This window comes from Schistocerca cancellata, chromosome 5, assembly GCF_023864275.1.
Source record: "Schistocerca cancellata isolate TAMUIC-IGC-003103 chromosome 5, iqSchCanc2.1, whole genome shotgun sequence".
Taxonomy (NCBI): domain Eukaryota; kingdom Metazoa; phylum Arthropoda; class Insecta; order Orthoptera; family Acrididae; genus Schistocerca; species Schistocerca cancellata.
The window spans coordinates 837,028,461-837,047,904 of NC_064630.1; the positions used below are offsets into that span (position 1 = coordinate 837,028,461).

Sequence of the window (19,444 nt, forward strand, 5' to 3'; positions counted from 1 at the left end):
CTTGTCTTACTTTTGCCTGCTATCTTGTGACTGCTTCATGTATATCTGTCCTAAACAATTTCGGTGACAGGGGGCACTTTTGTCTCAGTCTTCGATTTGTGTTAGCAATAAGATTACTAGATTGAAGCGTTATTATTCTTGTTATAACTGTCGTATACGTAGAGTGTAGTATTAATAATGTTGTTTATTATAGCTCGTCTTACTTTTGCGTTTGAAAGTTTATCTGTTTCAACCATATGCCTTTTCACATTCACTACTGATACGTGATCCACATAAGTTATTCATCTCTAATGTTGCGAGTACACGACAATGGATCTCATCTGAACCCCTTTCAGTACCCTGATGACAATCATTTATTTGTTTCGAGAGCAGAACAGTTTCATCACACCTTTCAGGAAATATCACTTTATTCCCCTGTTTATTTAACAACAAATAGCGTCCATTATGAAGCGCTCACACCTGCTGGAACCGGGCATCAGTGGTCAGTCGCGGAGAACAGCTGCCTGGAACATTGCCAGCCGCTGACCGTCTCCAGCAGTGTCAGGAAACAAAGCCGAGGGGTTGTTCGCCAGAGTGAGGACGAGCTCAGTATAACGACCCCGTTGAGGTGAGACCTGAACGACACGTAGTTAGCGGTTTTAAAAGAAGCCACTGAACTTTTGTAATCACTCGTGGAACTGCGAATGCTTGTCAATTCAAAATAACGATCGTGTCGGGTTTGAAATGAAAACATAGGTAGCTCAGAGTTCATTCGGGTAACTGAATACAGTATGCAAATGTAAATTGTCAATATACTTCACACCTTTACATACTGGCAGTTACTATCTATGGCAGAGGAACACGTAATTTCAAGGAGCAAACTAATCTAAAATTGCAAACTGATAGAAGCACATGGAAAGACGCATGTTTGTAATAGAGAAAGACGGTAAGAAAACCAATAAATACGTCATACTGCAATTGTGTACCTCTTATTTTTTGACCTGTGCATCTGCCGCATCTGCACGCTGTTTTAAATGACAATGAGACGAATGTAGTTCGGCTTCTAATGTTTCCTAGCGTCCTCCCCAAAGTATTGGAAGGGACATTGTAGTGTTGTTGATTCGCTGCCTTGTCCAGCTTCAATAATCTAGACCCGTTAAATGTTTTCGAGTTTATATTTTATGATGGATGTACAGACAGTTAGTCTGCATTGTTTTTCTACGTGTTTCGTGGTAGTCTACGATTCCTCTTTGAGCCTATGTTTACCTTTAATCCTATTCGTTGTGTTGGTTTCTTATTCCTGTTTGGTTTTTGGAATCTATTGTAGTTTCAGTTCGTGTTAACCACATTCCTTTCTGTTTAAGTTTAGTACTCTACAATAGTAATGTTCATCATTATCCACACTCTGTTCATAAATGTTCGTTGTTGGTGTCACCTACTGTGAATAAATAAACATGTTTATGTTTACAGTATTCACTGAGCATCAGATATTATCACAACTAAAATTGCCGGATCCGTGTATCAGGCAAAAAACTGAATCCCACAAGAAAATCCGAGAAGTAGAGGGAGCCCATACTGGAAGCTGCGAAACCTCACGGCCCATCACAAGATGTAACCGGTGACACTCGATAATAAACGTCACCAAGTTCGGAGTTATCACCAGGCCGTAACACAGATACGCTGAGCAAATGTTTGTGTCCGTCAACCACTGTGGAGAACTAGAGACAGGGTCGGTGCAGAACAGCGGATTTGGCAAGGGCCAGGCCGTGGCGTCTCGTTGCTGGGGGTGACCTGCTCGAAGCGGCTGCCTCGAGGGAAAGTGGCTTGCGGCTCGTCTGTGGTCGCCTGTGTTGCCAGCTCTGTGCAGGGAAAATAGGGCCATCCTCTTCCGCGCCACTTGCCGCCATGCGCAGTTCGTAATGGGCTCAAATCGAGTCACAGTTCAGTTTTTTCCCTTGTTAAAAAAAATCTTTATTCTTCAAATACGTGATACATAATAACCCACCAACTAATACATTAGTGAGTCCTAATTTATACTTATATCACAATTACTGCAGCTTATCTAAGTTGTAGGCATGTAATGTTGTTCCTGTTTCCACTATGGGCATTACTTGCTGTGTCTTTGGGTTACCGGTGTTTTACTGATCTACTACTTACTGCTAGTCTACTCTACCTGCAGCGTTACAGGTGTGCCAGCGTTTATAACCTGCATTGTTGGCCGTGCCCACCGAGCTAATCCCAGTGGGCATGCCCCTGCACCGGGATGGCCCAGAATAGTCGATCGCTGCAGTACTATGCTAATGGAAATATCCTGTCTTATCCTACGACTGACCTAGTACTAAATCCTACAGTCATGTCCGGTGAGTGAATCAGTCAGAAGGTGCACCCTCTCCCTGAATCCTACACGTGGCGGATCCCAGTCGTGAAGCGGCTGGCCAAGTCCACGCCTCGGCGGAACACGACACGTGTACCGAGTCTAAATCCGGTATCATCTACTAATGATTGTTCCTTAGGGATTCTTTTATAACTTTGCTTGATATTTCATTGGCAAGTTTATTAAAGATTTGGAAATGGTCCTCTTGCCTGAGCAGGAGGTAAGTGTCGTAATTTGGTAGCTCTTGTCTTAATTGTGCCGCTCCATCGTCGAAGAGGTGGCTCTCGTGCACCACATGGTCTGGGGTGCCTGATGTGGCCCCACAACAGTCACAGGTCGGTGTAGCCTGCTCCCCAAACCGGCATAGGTACGCCGGGTAGGGTCCTTGTCCAGTAAGGAAGGGCAGCAGTCCTCTTGGTGGCTTAAAGTGTTGTAGCTGTTCGTATGTTCTACGACCCGTTTCAGCGTTGTCCCACTGTGCCATAGCTCCTCGTCCCTTCGTTTAATTTCTGATTTCTTCCCCACGTGAATCCCCATTAGTTCGATTATTTTGTCCCTTTTCTCCTTTTTTACCCAGTACCACGCTGCCTGTTCCCTAATCTTTATATCGAGAGGACAAAGTCCCATTAATACTGGTAATGCTCCCCCTGAAGTAGTCCTATATGCTCCTAGAGAACGTAGGAGCATATTTCGCTGCACTCTTTTTACGGCCGTGGAAGGCATGACCCTCGTAAGTCTGTGTGCCCAGGCTCCTGACCTGTATCCTAAAATTGATGTCAGAATACTATTATGGTAAAGTTTTATTAACTATGGTGACACGTGGAATCGTTTATGGCCAAGCCCAATTAAATTATTGAGCATTTCTAGAGATCTTTGCGTCACAGTGCCAATATGTGGTCCACCTCTCAGCGACGACTATACCTAAGTGTGAGCCGTCTATTCCTACTGTCGGCTTCCTGACAAGTTAACCCTTTAGTATGTGGACATGCTTGATGAAATTTTCATTTTAGTTGTACGGCAACATGTAGTCAGGATAGATATGGCCCTTGCGATTTTTGGTTCCAATTCTTCGCGGCTGCGACCGCCAACCAGCAGGAGGAGGTCATCTGCGTAGGCTATGCCCTGTAGCACATCGTCGCTGTTCTGCAAGTTATCCGAGAGGGGTTCGATGTTAATGTCCCAAAAGAGTGGCCCCAGGGCAGAGCCCTGTGGACACCCCTTTGTAATCTTTTTACTGATTCTCCCACTAGGCGACAACAGCCAGACCTCGCTATCCTCACAATAGCTCCTAAGACAGCCGTATAGCAGCCCTGGACACTCCTTCTCCCCCAGACGGGAGAAGAGCGAAGGCCACCACAGGTTGTCAAAGGAGCCACTGATATCCACCATGATGCCGACAACGTATTTTTGTGGGGCTGAGTCACACACCTCAGCGGCCAGGGCGATACCGACCGAAAACCGAACTGCCTGTCACTCACCCCACACAGCACGCGGTGTGCTGCCAGTCTGTCTGCCAGCAACCTCTCAATAATGTTCCCCAGCAGGTCCAGTAAACAAATGGGCATGTACGATTTTGCTTCCTTATGATCTTTATCTAGACCTTCCTTGATCGTCACTACGTTGGCTTTTTTCCAAAAAGAGGGGGGGGGGGGGGGGAGTGGAGGCGGGGAATTTCCTGAGCCTCAAGCACTCATCATATAACTTAGTGAGAGGTGCCACCAGCTGGGGGGCCAGGAATTGCACCCCCTCTGCTGTGATGTCGTCTGGCGCAGAAGCTCTGCCCTTCTTCAGGGCCTTTATCTGGGCAGTCACCTCCTCGTCAGAGAAGGGATATACCATACTATTGCTTCTATAGTCCTGTTGGTCTTCTGCTCTAATTCGCTGTTGCACTTCAGCGTCATCTTCTTCCCTATCGCCAGGCAACAGGACACAGAGGAGGCCCCCGGCAGTCTCCTGCCAAGTTTCCGTCATCCGGCCCCCGTCCCTGACGGTAGACAATATCGTGGGTGATTTTATCTTTTCCCGTAATAACTTGTACGGAGTGCCCCATATGTCTGTAGCCAATTGGCTTTGAACAAATTTCTCCCAGCTGTCTAGCCTGACTGCCCTTAGCTCCTGTTGAAAGTGTTCTTTTGCCTCCCTATATATTTGCAGCCAACGTTGCTTTGCTTCCCAGACGACACTTCGCTCTCATTACAGACTGGCGCATCTGTCCTGATTCGGCTGACCATGGAGACGGGGAAGCCGCAACGGCTCTCTTTCTGTTTGGTATGGCTGCTTTCACCGCCCTGATGACTGCTTTCACCAGCTTCTCAGTGTATTCCTCCACATTCTCATCACCTTCTGGCAATCACAGTATGTCACACTCTCTCGCCAAGCGGCCCCAATCAGTCCTGTTATGTCCCAGTGGCACTCCCTGTCTCCCAGTGAAAATGTAATGATATTGTGGTCGCTGGTTGTAACTTGATTCCAGACCATCCGATCTGTTACCTTGGTTACGAGATTAGGTGTCACCAAGGTAACATCAATATTCGTGCCTTCACCCCCACCTCCTGTATAAGTAGGGGGGGGGGGGGTGCCCACCCTTATTGGCGACTATTAGTTGTAATGTCATGATGGTCTCTTCGGCCTTTTCTCCTCGACAGTCTCGCCTGCCGCTGAACCACAGGGGCATTTATATCAGCCGTGACGATACACCTGCGCCCCCCGCAACACCGTGGTCACTTGTGTTAATTTGTCTAGGAATTCATCAATTCCCCTACCGTACTAGAAATACATGTTTATAATGTACAGCACTCCAACATGTGACTGTAATTCCACGACGTTGCTGTGGTCGTCAGAGAACTGTGGAAGGACCGTAGCTCTCAGCACTTTATTGGTAATCATAACTGCAGCTCTTGGTTCAGCTTCACTGCGGATTACCTGCCAGTTGGCTGCTGCGAAGGGGATTCGTCCAGCTTGGGAGTATGGTTCCTGCAAACAGAGCACATCCAGTCTCCTCTCCTCCACCACTCTTCGGAGTTCCTGCATGACTAGCTTACTGTTATGTGAGTTAATCTGTCCTATTTTTAAATGGCTCACGTGCAAAATATGTTCTAATGTGTTATTCTGCCCAGTTTTTTCTCCGGTCATGCGCTAGTCTCCCATTTGCGATGACAGGTTGATTATACAATTCATCTAAACCAAATTTTTCGTTTCGTCTTTCGAAAACTTTTTTAAGTAAGTCTCTCAGGGCTCCGAAGTCGGTGGGGAGATCATCGTCTTTAGCTGCATTCTGTCCACAGCCTCCACACAGAGAAGGTGACGACCCTACCGTACTCACGACCAACACGCATCACATGTCTCAGAGCTGTGGTGAGGACAGCCGGCTCCTCCAGGCGCGCTAATTGTATTGCATGTTCTAGGTTTCAGTATATCCTTTTGGGATCTATGCCCAAACCTCTCTGGCTTGATGGATTTGTAGATGAACTCGTACTGTTCACAATGTTAACCTGCACTTTCTCTTTACTTATCGTATCATTTTGTTTTATCATGGGGAGACTTCCTACCACAGGATGCCCTTTCGGTCGTTCTGGATCTTCAAGTGACCTTAGTCCCCGGTTTGAGGGAGAGAGAGCAACTGTCTGACCACAAGGGTCCGTTTGCACAGATACATCTTTCATTTTCACTCTTTCAGTTTGTGTCTTGGTGAATCTTTGTATAAATTTCCTGAATCTGATGGCCCTTAGTGCATGCGCCAACCTTTCGGTCGGGGCCTTTTTTACGATTCCTGTATACACTTGTGGCCTCAGCCGTAATCAGTTCATGCAATGAGCCTTTGCTCTAGCATCCTGTAGGAAGAGCAGTTTCTTCCTGTGGTGTTACAGTTTTTCTTACCTCTCCGCGTGTATGGGATACAAACCCCAGTTCTGCCGCAGGTTTTTCTTGTGTGACCTTCAGCCCCACAGCTGGAGGAAGCCTGCTTTCCCTCGCAGTGTTTAGGAACGTGATCCAAGTCGCCACAGTTGTGCCATCGGGGAAGTATTAAATAGTCCCCTACGTTAATTGCGTGGAAACCCATGTGTACCCATAGTGGTGATCCTGCGCCACTTACTCCCCTAGACCTCGATAACGCACTCGAATCACTCGTCTCTTGTTCAGCCATGATGTATAGACGAGTGAGAAAAGGTGGGAGCCCGTCTCTTGCCCCGGACCAGCTTTTCAGAGATGTGGGGGGGGGGGGGGGGAAGGGGGAGGGACAGATGCAGCTCACCCACGAGCCTCGCCCCTAGGCCAAGGGCACCCCCGAGCTGCCGGGTTCAGCACGCCGTCGCCAAAGTGCTGGTCCCCCTCGGTGGCCTCGTCATCGACGATTTCACCCGACGCTCCTGGGGAAGTACACCTCGCGCTCTGGAGAGGCGGATGCACGTGTCGTCCTTCGCCGCCTGCTAGCCCGACCTTCCACCTCTCAGCCGAGGACCCACTCCTACTCAGGTGGTAGGTCGGTCACCCAGTCGTTCAGCGGTCTGGACCCAGCTAACCTGGCCCAGGCGATGTCGCCAACTCCTGGGTTTGGCGGAACACGCCCTGGGTACCCACGGGCGCGGCGAAGCGCCCTCGCCGACTCGCGCAGAGATCCCACGCCGACAATCGAGGTCGCCGGCATGCAGAGCACCTGCCGGTCTGTGCCCTGCGGAAAGAGGGTGAATGGAGCAGCAGCCATCCAGCGCAGAGAGAGCAACACCCCCCACAGCCCAGTATACCCGCTCAACCCTTCACCCCCTCCACCAGGGACAAATCTTCAGTCCCTGAACAGAGCTCCCCCTGTGCCACGCACCCTTCGCTTTCGCAGCGAGTTGGGTCGCAGCTGTCCCTTTTGACGCAAGGCAACGTCCGAGATATGCCGAGCTTGACGCCTGGCACCACGGGAAAGCGGGAAGGAGGGGCTGTGTACGACGTGACGTGCTGCATGTCTTCGGCGTGGGAGGCGCGTCGCCGGCACGCCCTGGTGCGCTGGCGGCGTGCGGACCGGCACCGAGCGCTTGGCTCACCCGACCTCACTCCAGACTCGCAGTTCAGTCTGAACCTTGCGTTCTGTCTTTGCAACGAGTGAGGTACTCGAGCTCGCTTCATCAATAGAAACAGCCAAGTACAGTGCAGCAGTCTCGCGACGGGCTCCTGAGGCGCCGATGTTGGCCACACGTAGCCACATGGCGCAGTTAACAACCGGTTTCGGCGGAGCCACCAAATCTATGACGTTCACGGTCTCTGCTGTGGATATATCTCGGTGCGTCTATGACGAAGATGTGTAAGTTGCTAGATCGGGTAACTTGGACGTTTGTACGCCCAAGTGAAAGTCTCTCGTTCAAATTCGATGAAGAAAGCCCTCACTGTACCTGCGTGGAGGCACCAGCCGCGGTAATATCGTCTAAATAACTTCCGAAAGCCCGAAGTAATTGAGTCAGCTATGTTAAATGATGCTGAAAAATCTTGGGTCTATAAACCGCACAAAAATGTACCTGCTTGTAGAAAAAGAAGCTCGGTGTTGTTGTAATGGAACATATCTGGTGTCGAATTAAGTTTTATGAAGATGCAGTGGGCGGCGATTACAAGGCTTTGCATTACGAGCATATGTTCACGGCGCCAAGTTCTAAACTGGCGTCCACTGTAAACACTGGGCAAATCCCTCCTGCTCGACCAAAGGCAACGAAAGAGAGAGAGAGAGAGTGAGAGAGAGAGCCTCGACGGTTCCGCGTTATACCTGATTCGCCCTCAGGCGCGACCATCACTACACCGCGACGCCACTATGCATTTCCTCGCTCTCGGACAGTGTTGTCTACGCTGATCAGCCAAAACGTTATGACCACTGTCCAACTGGACGTCGGATGCCGCCTGGCGGTGTTGCACGCACATTACACGGTGACAAAAGTATGTAAGCGGAGCACAGACGGACGACGGATGAGACTGGTGAAGATATGCGCTGCAAATACCGAAATCCGTTGTCATAAGCGACTTTGACAAAGGGCAGATTATTTTACGCAGAGACTGTGAACGAGTATCTGGAAAACGGCGAAGGTGGTCGAATGTTCACGCACTACTGTCGTTAGCATCCACGGGAAGAAGTAGAAGGCAGTGAAAGTATCACGAGACGTTATATGGTCGGACATCCACGATTCTTCGCAAAACGTGGGGTTCGGAGGCTTTTCTGCTCTGTGAAGTACGATAGACGGTGGTCTGCGGCACGTCTACGGAAGATGTCTTTCAGCAGTATAAGTATACGCGTGTGGAAGCCAGAGCCGCGGCGCACACTACAGCGGATGCCTCGGCTGCGGTATCCGCACAGAGCCGCTGACCCGAGTGCCCGCTCGCCCTCTTCCCCTGCCGGCAGGCGAGTCGCAGCAGCTGGACCTGGAGGGCCCGCTGTACGTGGGCGGGCTGGGCCCGGCGACGGCGGCCGTGCCGGTGCCGGTGCCGGCGGCGCTGTGGACGGGCGCGCTGCGCCGCGGCTTCGTCGGCTGCCTGCGCGACCTCGTGCTCAACGGCAACGCCGTCGACGTCGCCGGCTACGCGCGCCACCAGGACTCCGGTGAGTGGGCCGCCTCGCTGCCGCGCACCGCTACTCCTAACACTCGGTACTCTCGTCACATCAGCTGGCCGACGCCTGCTACCGACTGCTACAGTTATAGATGAGAATTTTCTTACATTTAAAGATTCTCGGTACATATTTTTTGTACACTTTGAATTGCGTGCATACTTCGTACTTTTAAAGCGCTGGGGCATTTAAAACGTTGACGGCTGGGAGTGGACAGGCGCGCTGGTCGGCTACCCACTACACTCCTGTACCCCACTGCGAGCTCCGTCTCCTCCCTCGCTTCCGCCACAGAAAGAGAAAGAGAAAGAGGGCTGCAGACACCCGACAGCCGTGCAGCACCTACCATTCCCTAGCACTTCTAGAGACACCTCTTTCATTCCTTAGCGCATTACTACGCTGCAAGTGTTCAGACGTGAATCGCGGTACACGCTTTTAAGTTTTAGCCAACAGGTATATTTTTTAACGATTTTAAATGAGTTTTTGCGTTACCAAAGCAATATAGACAAAGAAGCAATATGAAAAAGATGTAGACATACCAGATTATAAATGTGTTCTGCAAAGTCTGTGGAAACTAGGTTCTGAAGAGGAAATAGAATTTTTTTTTTCTTCTTCTCTTAAATCTTATGGGACTTATCTGCTGAGGTCATCACTCCCTAAGCTTACACACTACTCAACCTAAATTATCCTAAGGACAAACAAACACACACACACACACACACACACATACACGAGGGAGGACTCGAACCTCCGCCCGCACCACCCGTACACTCCATGACTGCAGCGCCTTAGACAGCACGGATATTCCCGCGCGGCTAAAAATTACATCAGACATTTCCAAGAATCTCGTCGCTCCTCTTACAAATGCCGCTGTAATGAGACACGAAAATTGTACTATTGGCCAAGTGCTTTGTACACTACTGGCCATTAAAACTGCTACACCAAGAATAAATGTAGATGATAAAAGGGTATTCATTGGGCAAATATATTATACTAGAACTGCCACGTGATTTCATTTTTACGCAATTTCGGTGCATAGATCCTGAGAAATCAGTACCCAGAAAAACCACCTCTGGCCGTAATAACGGCCTTGATACGCCTGGGCATTGACAGACCTTGAATGGCGTGTACAGGTACACCTGCCCGTGCAGCTTCAAAACGATACCACAGTTCATCAAGAGTAGTGACTGGCGTATTGTGACGAGCCGGTTGCTCGGCCACCATTGACCAGACGTTTTCAATTGGTGAGAGATCTGGAGAATGTGCTGCCCAGGGCAGCAGTCGAACATTTTCTGTATCCAGAAAGGCCCGTACAGCACCTGCAACATGTGGTCGTGCATTATCTTGCTGAAATGTAGGGTTTCGCAGGGATCGAATGAGGGGTAGAGCCACGGGTCGTAACACACCTCAAATGTAACGTCCACTGTTCAAAGTGTCGTCAATGCGAACAAGAGGTGACCGAGACGTGTAACCAATGGCACCCCATACCATCACGCTGGGTGATACGCCAGTATGGCGATGACGAATACACGCTTCCAATGTGCGTTCTCCGAGATGTCGCCAAACACGCATGCCACCAAAATGATGCTGCAAACAGAATCTGGATTCATCCGAAAAATTGACGCTTTGCCATTGGTGCACCCAGGTTCGACGTCGAGTACACCATCGCAGGCGCTCCTGTCTGTGATGCAGCGTCAAGGGTAACCGCAGCCATGGTCTCCGAGCTGATAGTCCATGCTGCTGCAAACGTCGTCGAACTGTTCGTGCAGATGGTTGTTCTCTTGCAAACGTCCCTATCTGTTGACTCAGGGATCGAGACGTGGCTGCACGATCCGTTACAGCCATGCGGATAAGATGCCTGTCATCTCGACTGCTAGTGATACGAGGCCGTTGGGATCCAGCACGGCGTTCCGTATTACCCTCCTGAACCCACTGATTCCTTATTCTGCCAACAGTCATTGGATCTCGACCAACGCGAGCAGCAATGTCGCGATACGACAAAACCGCAACCGCGATAGGCTACAATCCGACCTTTATCAAAGTTGGAAACGTGGTGGTACGCATTTCTCCTCCTTACACGAGGCATCACAACAACGTTTCACCAGGCAACGCGGTCAACTGCTGTTTGTGTATGAGAAATCGGTTGGAAACTTTCCTCATGCCAGCACGTTGCAGGTGTCGCCACCGGCGCCAACCTTGTGTGAGTGCCTTGAAAAGCTAGTCATTTGCATATCACTGCATCTGTCGGTTAAATTTCGCGTCTGTAGCACGCCATCTTCGTGGTGTAGCAATTTTTATGGCCAGTAGTGTATTTAGAAAACGCAATATTTTACCTTCTTTAGTCTCAGCGAAGCAGTACCTGAATTAATTTTCCATTTCTGCAATCGGCACTTCGGCGGAAAGATCATTTTCAACGTTGAAGCGAATACACACTACCAAACCAGATTTTCTCACATTGCTTTGTTGTCCATTGGAAAACGACTCCTCACATCCGCGAAACAACAATTTTCATTCTACGACTCCGTGACTCGAGTTTTCGACAAGAAGGATCGCAAAATTGCTCTCACGGCATACTTTATTCAGTGTAACACTAGGGTGTGATGTCCCACAATAATGAATGCTCGTAAACAATTACATAATAATAGTAACAATGATCATATAACAAATAATCTGACTTAAAGATCAGGCGTCAATTCCACTGGTGACGGGTTGAGGTATTGGTAATTCTAATCGCTTTTAAAAGTTATCAGAGGTAACCGTTTTGTTCTAATTATTATTATTATTGTCATTGTTATTATTATTATGCTACTGTTAATAATAATAATGATAATGAATCATTACAAATATCACAAATCCACCAAAGAAAATAACTACGAAATACGGGAAAATACAGGTATCTAAACATTTTAAATATCTTGGTGAACTAATTAAGCCTGTGGCAAAAGGTCATCCAGCCTGCAGGGCTAGAATACAAAAACTAGAGACAGCAACTCACTACTGCAGACAAATGTATTAAAAAAAATGTATATCAAAAAACATTAAACTCAGACACTACCAGACTGTCATTAGACCGCAGATACTATATGCATCACAAACACTGGTAAATTTTACATACGCAGAACAGATAGAAAATCGTGAAAGAAGAATTGTGAGGACAATTCTTGGACACAGGAAAATAACAGATGATCAAGGCAAGCCCGTATACAGACTAAAAAGCAACAAAGAAGTGTATACGAAGTGCAGCAAAATTACAGACGAAATTAGAAAAAGAAGATGCTCCTTTTATGCTCACATCATGAGGATAAACCCGAATGGGCTTACAAAACAAATATTTTCGTACATCGCAAATCTAAAAAATAAAAATTTATGGTTTATCAACACAGAAAGAGATCTAAAAGAAATGGACATAGATCAAGAAACAATATTTAACAGAAACCTTTTTAGAAAAAACTGAATTCATTCACGGGTTTCGGTGTGAAAATTAAGAAGACTTGTGGAACTAAATGGTCTGAAGAGAGAAAAGCCGCCTTCAGCGCAAGAATGAAAGAAGTGTGGACTGAGAGAAAGAAGACTTCCCAGAAGCGCAAGAAATAACTGTTTTCACGGTCTTTAACGGCCAAATTTGTATAATAATAATAATAATGATAATGATATTGATAATTACAACAACACTTACTTGGGTAATCGTAAACAGTAGCATAATAATAATAACAATGACAATAATAATAATAAGTAGAACAATAGAGTTACCTTTGATAATTTTTAAAACCGATTACAATTACCAATACCTCACGCATCGCCAGTGGAACTGACGGTTGTTCTTTAAGTCAGATTATTCAAGTTCACACCAACTACGAGAGACATCTTTCAGATTGATTCAAATCTCTCTGGAAAATTATATTGAAGTCAGACGTTTTCCCCCTAAGTAAATTTCCTTTCATAAGCAACTTAAAAGCATCCAGTACTTCCAAAATAACAAGACTCCCTCACCAATCAAGCATAAAGGAGAAATAGAACTAATTAGCAATGCAATCACTAACAGTAATGAACATTGTATGCAATTTTCGTGCAGCATTAATGATTTGCCTTGGCTGACTATTAGAATCTGCATATAAAATTATAAAATATGTTACGGGACAGTTTGAGAATAAACTGCCACATAACACTGGGATATAATCGGACTAACAATGACCATTTTGAAAGTAAAGTAATGGTAGTTTGGCATCACAAATCAGCAGAGTATGGATAGTATTGCAACTTACAGGACCATCTGCCAATCTGTGCCACTGGAGTACCCCCCGATAGTTCTCATAAATTGTGGTAGACAAGAGACGTAGCAATATGAAATCGTCTGGGACTAAGTTAATAACATTCTGCACCGACTAAGTGGTGTTGCATAGGAAATCAACACCACACTCAAAATGGTGAACGTATTGTTATTTTGGGTTCTCTCAATCTTAAGCATACTGCAAGTTGAAAACTTCTTCAGCATAGGCGCTTTTCTCTTACATTGACAAAGCATCAGCAGCAGTTATACTGTAGATGTTACTTGTAGTCCTTTCAGTATTTAAAGACTGAATGGAACTTTTCCTTAAGGATAATTAATTATAGACCTTACTGTTAGTGTTTTATATTCCTTGTTCAATGATCTGACGACAGCTGCTTCCCCTTTTATGTTAGCGAAAACTGGGATAAAACTTTTGTTTCATTATCTTCATGCCTTTTAAAATCTGCTTTTTCAGTCACTTGCACACTAGACTTTCTTGGTTTGAAACATTGTGTTACTTGTAGCTTACAGTGCCTCTCTGCGGACGTTCACATATTCCAGTGATGCTGTATCTTTACATTTCTGTTTCCGTGTTTTGGGGATGGTGCCAACGACAGTGTTCTTAAGAAAAGCGTGCACTAGGTCCATGACGAGCAAATGTCTTGTTGCCTACTGGAGATGCTCGGAAAAAGGGAACTGTGACTGTTGAAGGGGCTTCTCAATTTTCAGTACACTAAAAATATGAAAGAAAATAATTGTGACGGCTATTATTTTATGATGCTTCGCATGCGGTTGGAGTATCCGAGTATAGTCCCTAAACCTATCTACAGAAATGGAAATAAGTCACTTGGTTATACCTATGGTATTCCAGCCCTCGACGGCCACGTCTTTGAGACGCAGCCTGTATTCACTTGGGAACCAACTTAGCTGTGGAAACATATTCTGCTCGTAGTATAACTGAAACTTAGCAACAATGCGGAATAAGTTTGACAATTTTGTGATTGTCAAGTTACTTTCTGGATGGCATACAATTATCCTGCTAAATTCACTTGATATTTCCTTATGGTTCAAACGGCTATGAGCACTATGGGACTTAACATCGGAGGTCATCAGTCCCCTAGAACTTAGAACTACTTAAACCTAACTAACCTAAGGACATCACACACATCCATGCCCGAGGCAGGATTCGAACCTGCGACCGTAGCGGTCGCGCGGTTCCAGACTGAAGATATTTCCTTATCATTTTCTTTGAATAATCAGGGTGATTTTTCACTTAAGGTGTAACAACAGGCTATTATTTCAGGTTTTAAGCCCAGGAGGGTTGTTACACGCAAGAAATAGAAACAATCTCATCTTTTACACTACAGTTTATATGTCGCAGCCACCACTGGGGCAGTAACGGAGACACGAATACTGCAGCTGTTCACTGGGTCTAAGGAAATGTTAATAAGAAAATTTCTCCATCGTAAGTCTTTTTGCTACTTACAGTACCTCATAGTCTAATGGCGAAATATCTTTGATCTGCACACTCGATAATGCCTTTTTCCGCGTCTGCTGATATAATTTTTGGTTTTTGTGGATACACAATTTTATTTAGGAAATTTAGCAATGAAGAATTTACTAACTGAAGAATTTACTAACTGAATTTCTTTGTGCGTCTGATCCATCTGCCACATTTCCGTACAACTTGAGTATGACACAGGACAGCGCAAAAACACAAATTGTTTTGAAGCCATAATTCATAAAATCTCACTAATTCGTGTCGATTCAGGCACGCTTTCGTTACACATACAGTACTTCGATTTATTAAAGCAGACTTTCACCATAGAGTTATCATGGTAAATTGAAATTCATTTGTATTAGTCCAGTGCGTATTTCAAAAGCGTTTTCCCATTAGTTTATTGAATACTGCAATAAACGTAAGTGATGCCTTTAGCAGCCATTTTCTTTATTTCCTGCACGATTGTACTATTTCTGCCTTAGGCCATTTTCAAGTACTTTACGGATGTTTTTTGGTAAGAGATTATATCATATGCGTCCTTGCTGCTATAACATCATGTCACGTTCATAAACTACTTCGAGGTGAACAAAACGTGACATCACGTCACTTTCATAAATTAGTTCGAGGTGAACACATCGAACTAATTTATCAATGTGACATGATGTCATAGTAGCAACGACGCATATGATGCAATCTCTTACCAAAAAAATCATCCGTAAAATACTTGAAAATGGCCTAAGGCCGAAATTGTACAATCGTACAGGAAATAAAGAAAATGGCAGCTGAAAGCTTCAAGAAATCATTCAAAAAATTCATCGCAGCTGTGGACCCTATCGCACTGAAAACTTGATGGAGTTTTGTTGGTCGTTCTACTTGTATTGATATCTCAATTGTTAGCAACAAATGCAACCTACAATGGACACACTCCTGGGGATCTGTTCGTGTGCACAACACGCTTGTTGTTCCACCAGATGAAAATAGTATCTGTTCACACTGTCTGTTAGAAGAGGAGATGGGTTTTGTTGGAGCTCAGCCACTAATTGCTTCTTAAGAAATAAACAAAAACCGGTTAACAATATTTCGTAAGAATGCTCGATGGTAGAACTGATGACGTTCAAGTAAATATGCAATAATAATCGCCGTTTTGATTACTGTGGTATTGAATTGGAGCATGCTGTAATCCTACATCCGATTTCCAAACTCCGCCTGTTGAATGCAAATGTCACATGAAAGTTAAATGTCGCAGTTCGTCATAATGTCAATTACCGATACTTCCTAAATGTGAAACAAGAAATTCCTTTTCTGGCGTGATTTGTCCGACAGTTCACGACCCACAAATGTTTCAAGCCGCCTCCTCTGTCTTCACGACTCTAGTAGAACCAGAGAGAACAATACGTCACAAATTTTAGACCTTTTTCCACAAGTAACTCTATTTTTATAATGCTAAACAACGTTCATGAGATTCAATTGTGCAAAATCCAAAAGTAACACCAAGACAAATAATAGAACTTCAAATCAGAAAATGACAGTAGGTAAATACTACATGCGCCGGCCGAAGTGGCCGTGCGGTTAAAGGCGCTGCAGTCTGGAACCGCAAGACCGCTACGGTCGCAGGTTCGAATCCTGCCTCGGGCATGGATGTTTGTGATGTCCTTAGGTTAGTTAGGTTTAACTAGTTCTAAGTTCTAGGGGACTAATGACCTCAGAAGTTGAGTCCCATAGTGCTCAGTGCCATTTAAATACTACATGCTATTCATTCGGTTTATCGAAGTTATTTTTCGTATTTCTCGAGGGAAATCAAACTAGAATAAGAAACAATTTTATGCTCACAATGCAAGAGGTGAAATACGCCGAAAATAGGCGTCGTTGCCTTTACCTGGTCGGACGGCGGCTGGTAGGCCGCTAGAGGATGAACAAACTCTCCAACTCTTCTCATCTCGGCACCAACTCGCGACTTTTTGTCTACATTGTGCACATTTACCACCGTGCTACTAGCGGAATATAGCACTTCCTCCAGACGCTTATGCATCCTATAGTGTTGACAGATTGTGCAGATGGCTGGATGCAGAATTCCGAAGGGTTGTCAGTTTTATTGGCACCTTTAGTGAAGGGACTTGTTACTGCAGCAGCTTGCCGTCGGCCAAGTTTAATATCAAAGAACGTACTCAGGTTGTACAGTTGTATTAAAATCTGTAACCTTGCAACCTGAGTTAGGCTAGCAAATGGAGCATTGCCACTACATATTTAGTGGGCTACGAAGAAATATAGCTTTTGTGTTGTAATAGCTTTCTTGTCGATAGGCATCTAACAGTTGCTCTATCATCAAGATGAGATCGTACCTACAGGAGATGGAGATCTGTGCAGAATTTACCTTACACGATTTAGGAAAACCACAGAAAACCTTAATCTGGATGTGTGGACAGGGATTTGAATCAGTATGTCCATAATGCAAACCCAGACTCTCACCACTGTGTCAGATTAGTCGCTGTGAATCTCTGCATTTTGTGAAGTAATATGCAATTTTTAATTAATGACTTAAGGAAAAGTTGGTTCAAATGGCTCTGAGCACTATGGAACTTAACTTCTGCGGTCATCAGTCCCCTAGAACTTAGAACTACTTAAACCTAACTAACCTAAGGACATCACACACATCCATGCCCGAGGCAGGACTCGAACCTGCGACCGTAGCGGTCGCGCGGTCCAGACTGTAGCGCCTAGAACCGCTCGGCCACTCCGGCCGGCTAAGGAGAAGCTAGGAAAAGATTTCACCTAGCAGTGGCCATTGACTTATACCAGAGCTTGCGTCCTCCATACTTGATTCCTGTCACACACGAGAGTTGACACCACGCGTAATTGTCGGATGAAGCATCGTGTTAGATTTGGTGTTCTGAGATGGCACGCAGGAAGAACTTGTGACAGCTGGTACCAGACGTCACTGCACGCGAGCCGGTATCGCCCGCCGCGAGGGTCGCGCCCACCGCAGCCCCTCCAGTAGCTGTGCGGGAGTTGCAGGTTGTGAGTCAGTCCGAGCGTTGCTAGCAAGTTCCTGCAGAGCGTTCGTCGTGTCGAAGACACTTTGAAGAGTCGTCGAGTGGGGTAGAAGCAGTGGCCGATAGACAGACAGTAGGAACAGAACAGTGAATACAAGTGCCGTGTCTGGACAGAGACCAATTGCCTAGAGCTATAATTGAGTACTTTTCGTCAGGGTCAAGACAGAAAATTAGTTTTGTTCTGAGTTTAGTTCAGAGACCATTATTTAGTTTGTGTTGAAGGAACACCACTCGACGCAGGCAGACAGGCTAAGCCAGCGTTACTCAAGTTGAGTAGTATATTTTGCTATTCACTATTCCGTGTGCTGCCCTAGAACCCACGCATCGCTCCCACCAGGACACTTGTGTTAGTCTTTTTTCAGCGAAAGCGAGTTGTTCGTCAAAGTCAACGCCGTCAGTCCACAACATTAAATACTAACAGTTTCAGTTCCGTGGTCGACTCACTTATTCTGAGGATGTGATAAAGTGGAAAACAGTCGTTAAATGCTTCAATAACAAGTAAATATCTACACCTACATAGATACTCCGCAAGCCACCGTAAGGTGCGTGGCGGAGGGTGCCCTGTACCATTACTTCTCATTTCCCCTCCTGTTCCACTGGCAAACAGAGCGACGGAAAAATGACTGTTTGCACGACTCCGTGTGAGCCCTAATTTCTCGTATCTTCTTTTTCCTTACGCGCGATGTATGTTGGCGGGAGCAGAGTCGTCCGGCAGTCAGCTTCAGATGCCGGTTCTCTAAATATCCTCAAAAGTGTCTCTCGAAAAGAACGCCGCCTTCCCTCCGGGGATTCCCACTTGAGTTTGTGAAGCACCTGCGTAACATATAAGCTTTGTTCGAATCTACCGGCAACAAATCTAGCAGCCCCCCTCTGAACTGCTTCGATGTATTTCTTCAATCCGGCCTGGTACGGATCACAAACACTCGCCAGTACTCCTATAGGCGCTCTCCTTTACAGATGAACCACTCTTTCCTATAGTTCTCCCAATAAACCAAAGTCGAATATTTGCCTTCCATTCCACAGTTTTCACATACTCGTTCCACCTCATATCTCTTTGCAACGTTACGCCCAGATATTTAAACGACCTGACTGGGACAAACTGGACACTAGTAATACTGTATCCGAACATATCTGGCTTGTTCTTCCGCATTAACTTACATTTTGCCACATTTATGGCTAGCTGCCACTCATCACAGCACCTGGAAGTTCTGTCTGAGTCGTCCTGTATCATCCTACAGCCATTCCACGTGGACGCCTCCCCGTACACCACAGCATCATCAGCAGACCGCCACACGCCGCTGCCCACCCTGTGCGCCAGATCATTTGTGTATCTAGAGAACAACAGCGGTCCTGTCACACACACTTTCCTGAGGAAACACTCACCGTCGAGGACAGCATGCTGGTTAACGAGTCTTCGAGCCACTCAATTACCTGTGAACTGATTCCATATGCTCGTACCTTCGATAACAGACTAAAATGGGACATCGTGTCAAATGTTTTCCAGAAATCTAGAAATACGGAATCTGCCTGTTGCCCTTCATCCATAGTTCTCAGTGTATCGTTCGAGAAAAGGACAAGCTGAGTTTCGCACGATCGTTGCTTTCTAGAACCACGCTGATTCGAGGACATAGCTTCTTAGCTTCTTATATTCGAACTCAGAATGTGTTCAAGGGATCTCCTGCAAACAGAAGTTAGGGATATTGGT

The 19,444-nt window shown here is 46.1% G+C and overlaps 1 protein-coding gene across 6 annotated transcripts in view; it reads left to right on the top strand.

The window, feature by feature from the left end:
* The window catches only part of LOC126187518 (neurexin-1a), a 2,258,738-nt gene that overhangs the window by 1,782,519 nt on the left and 456,775 nt on the right, over positions 1–19,444 (top strand). For all 6 annotated transcript variants that reach the window (XM_049928650.1, XM_049928652.1, XM_049928651.1 and 3 more), the window contains exon 11: positions 8,721–8,918. In XM_049928650.1, coding sequence (XP_049784607.1) covers positions 8,721–8,918 — 198 coding nt within the window. The remainder of the gene's footprint in view (positions 1–8,720; positions 8,919–19,444) is intronic.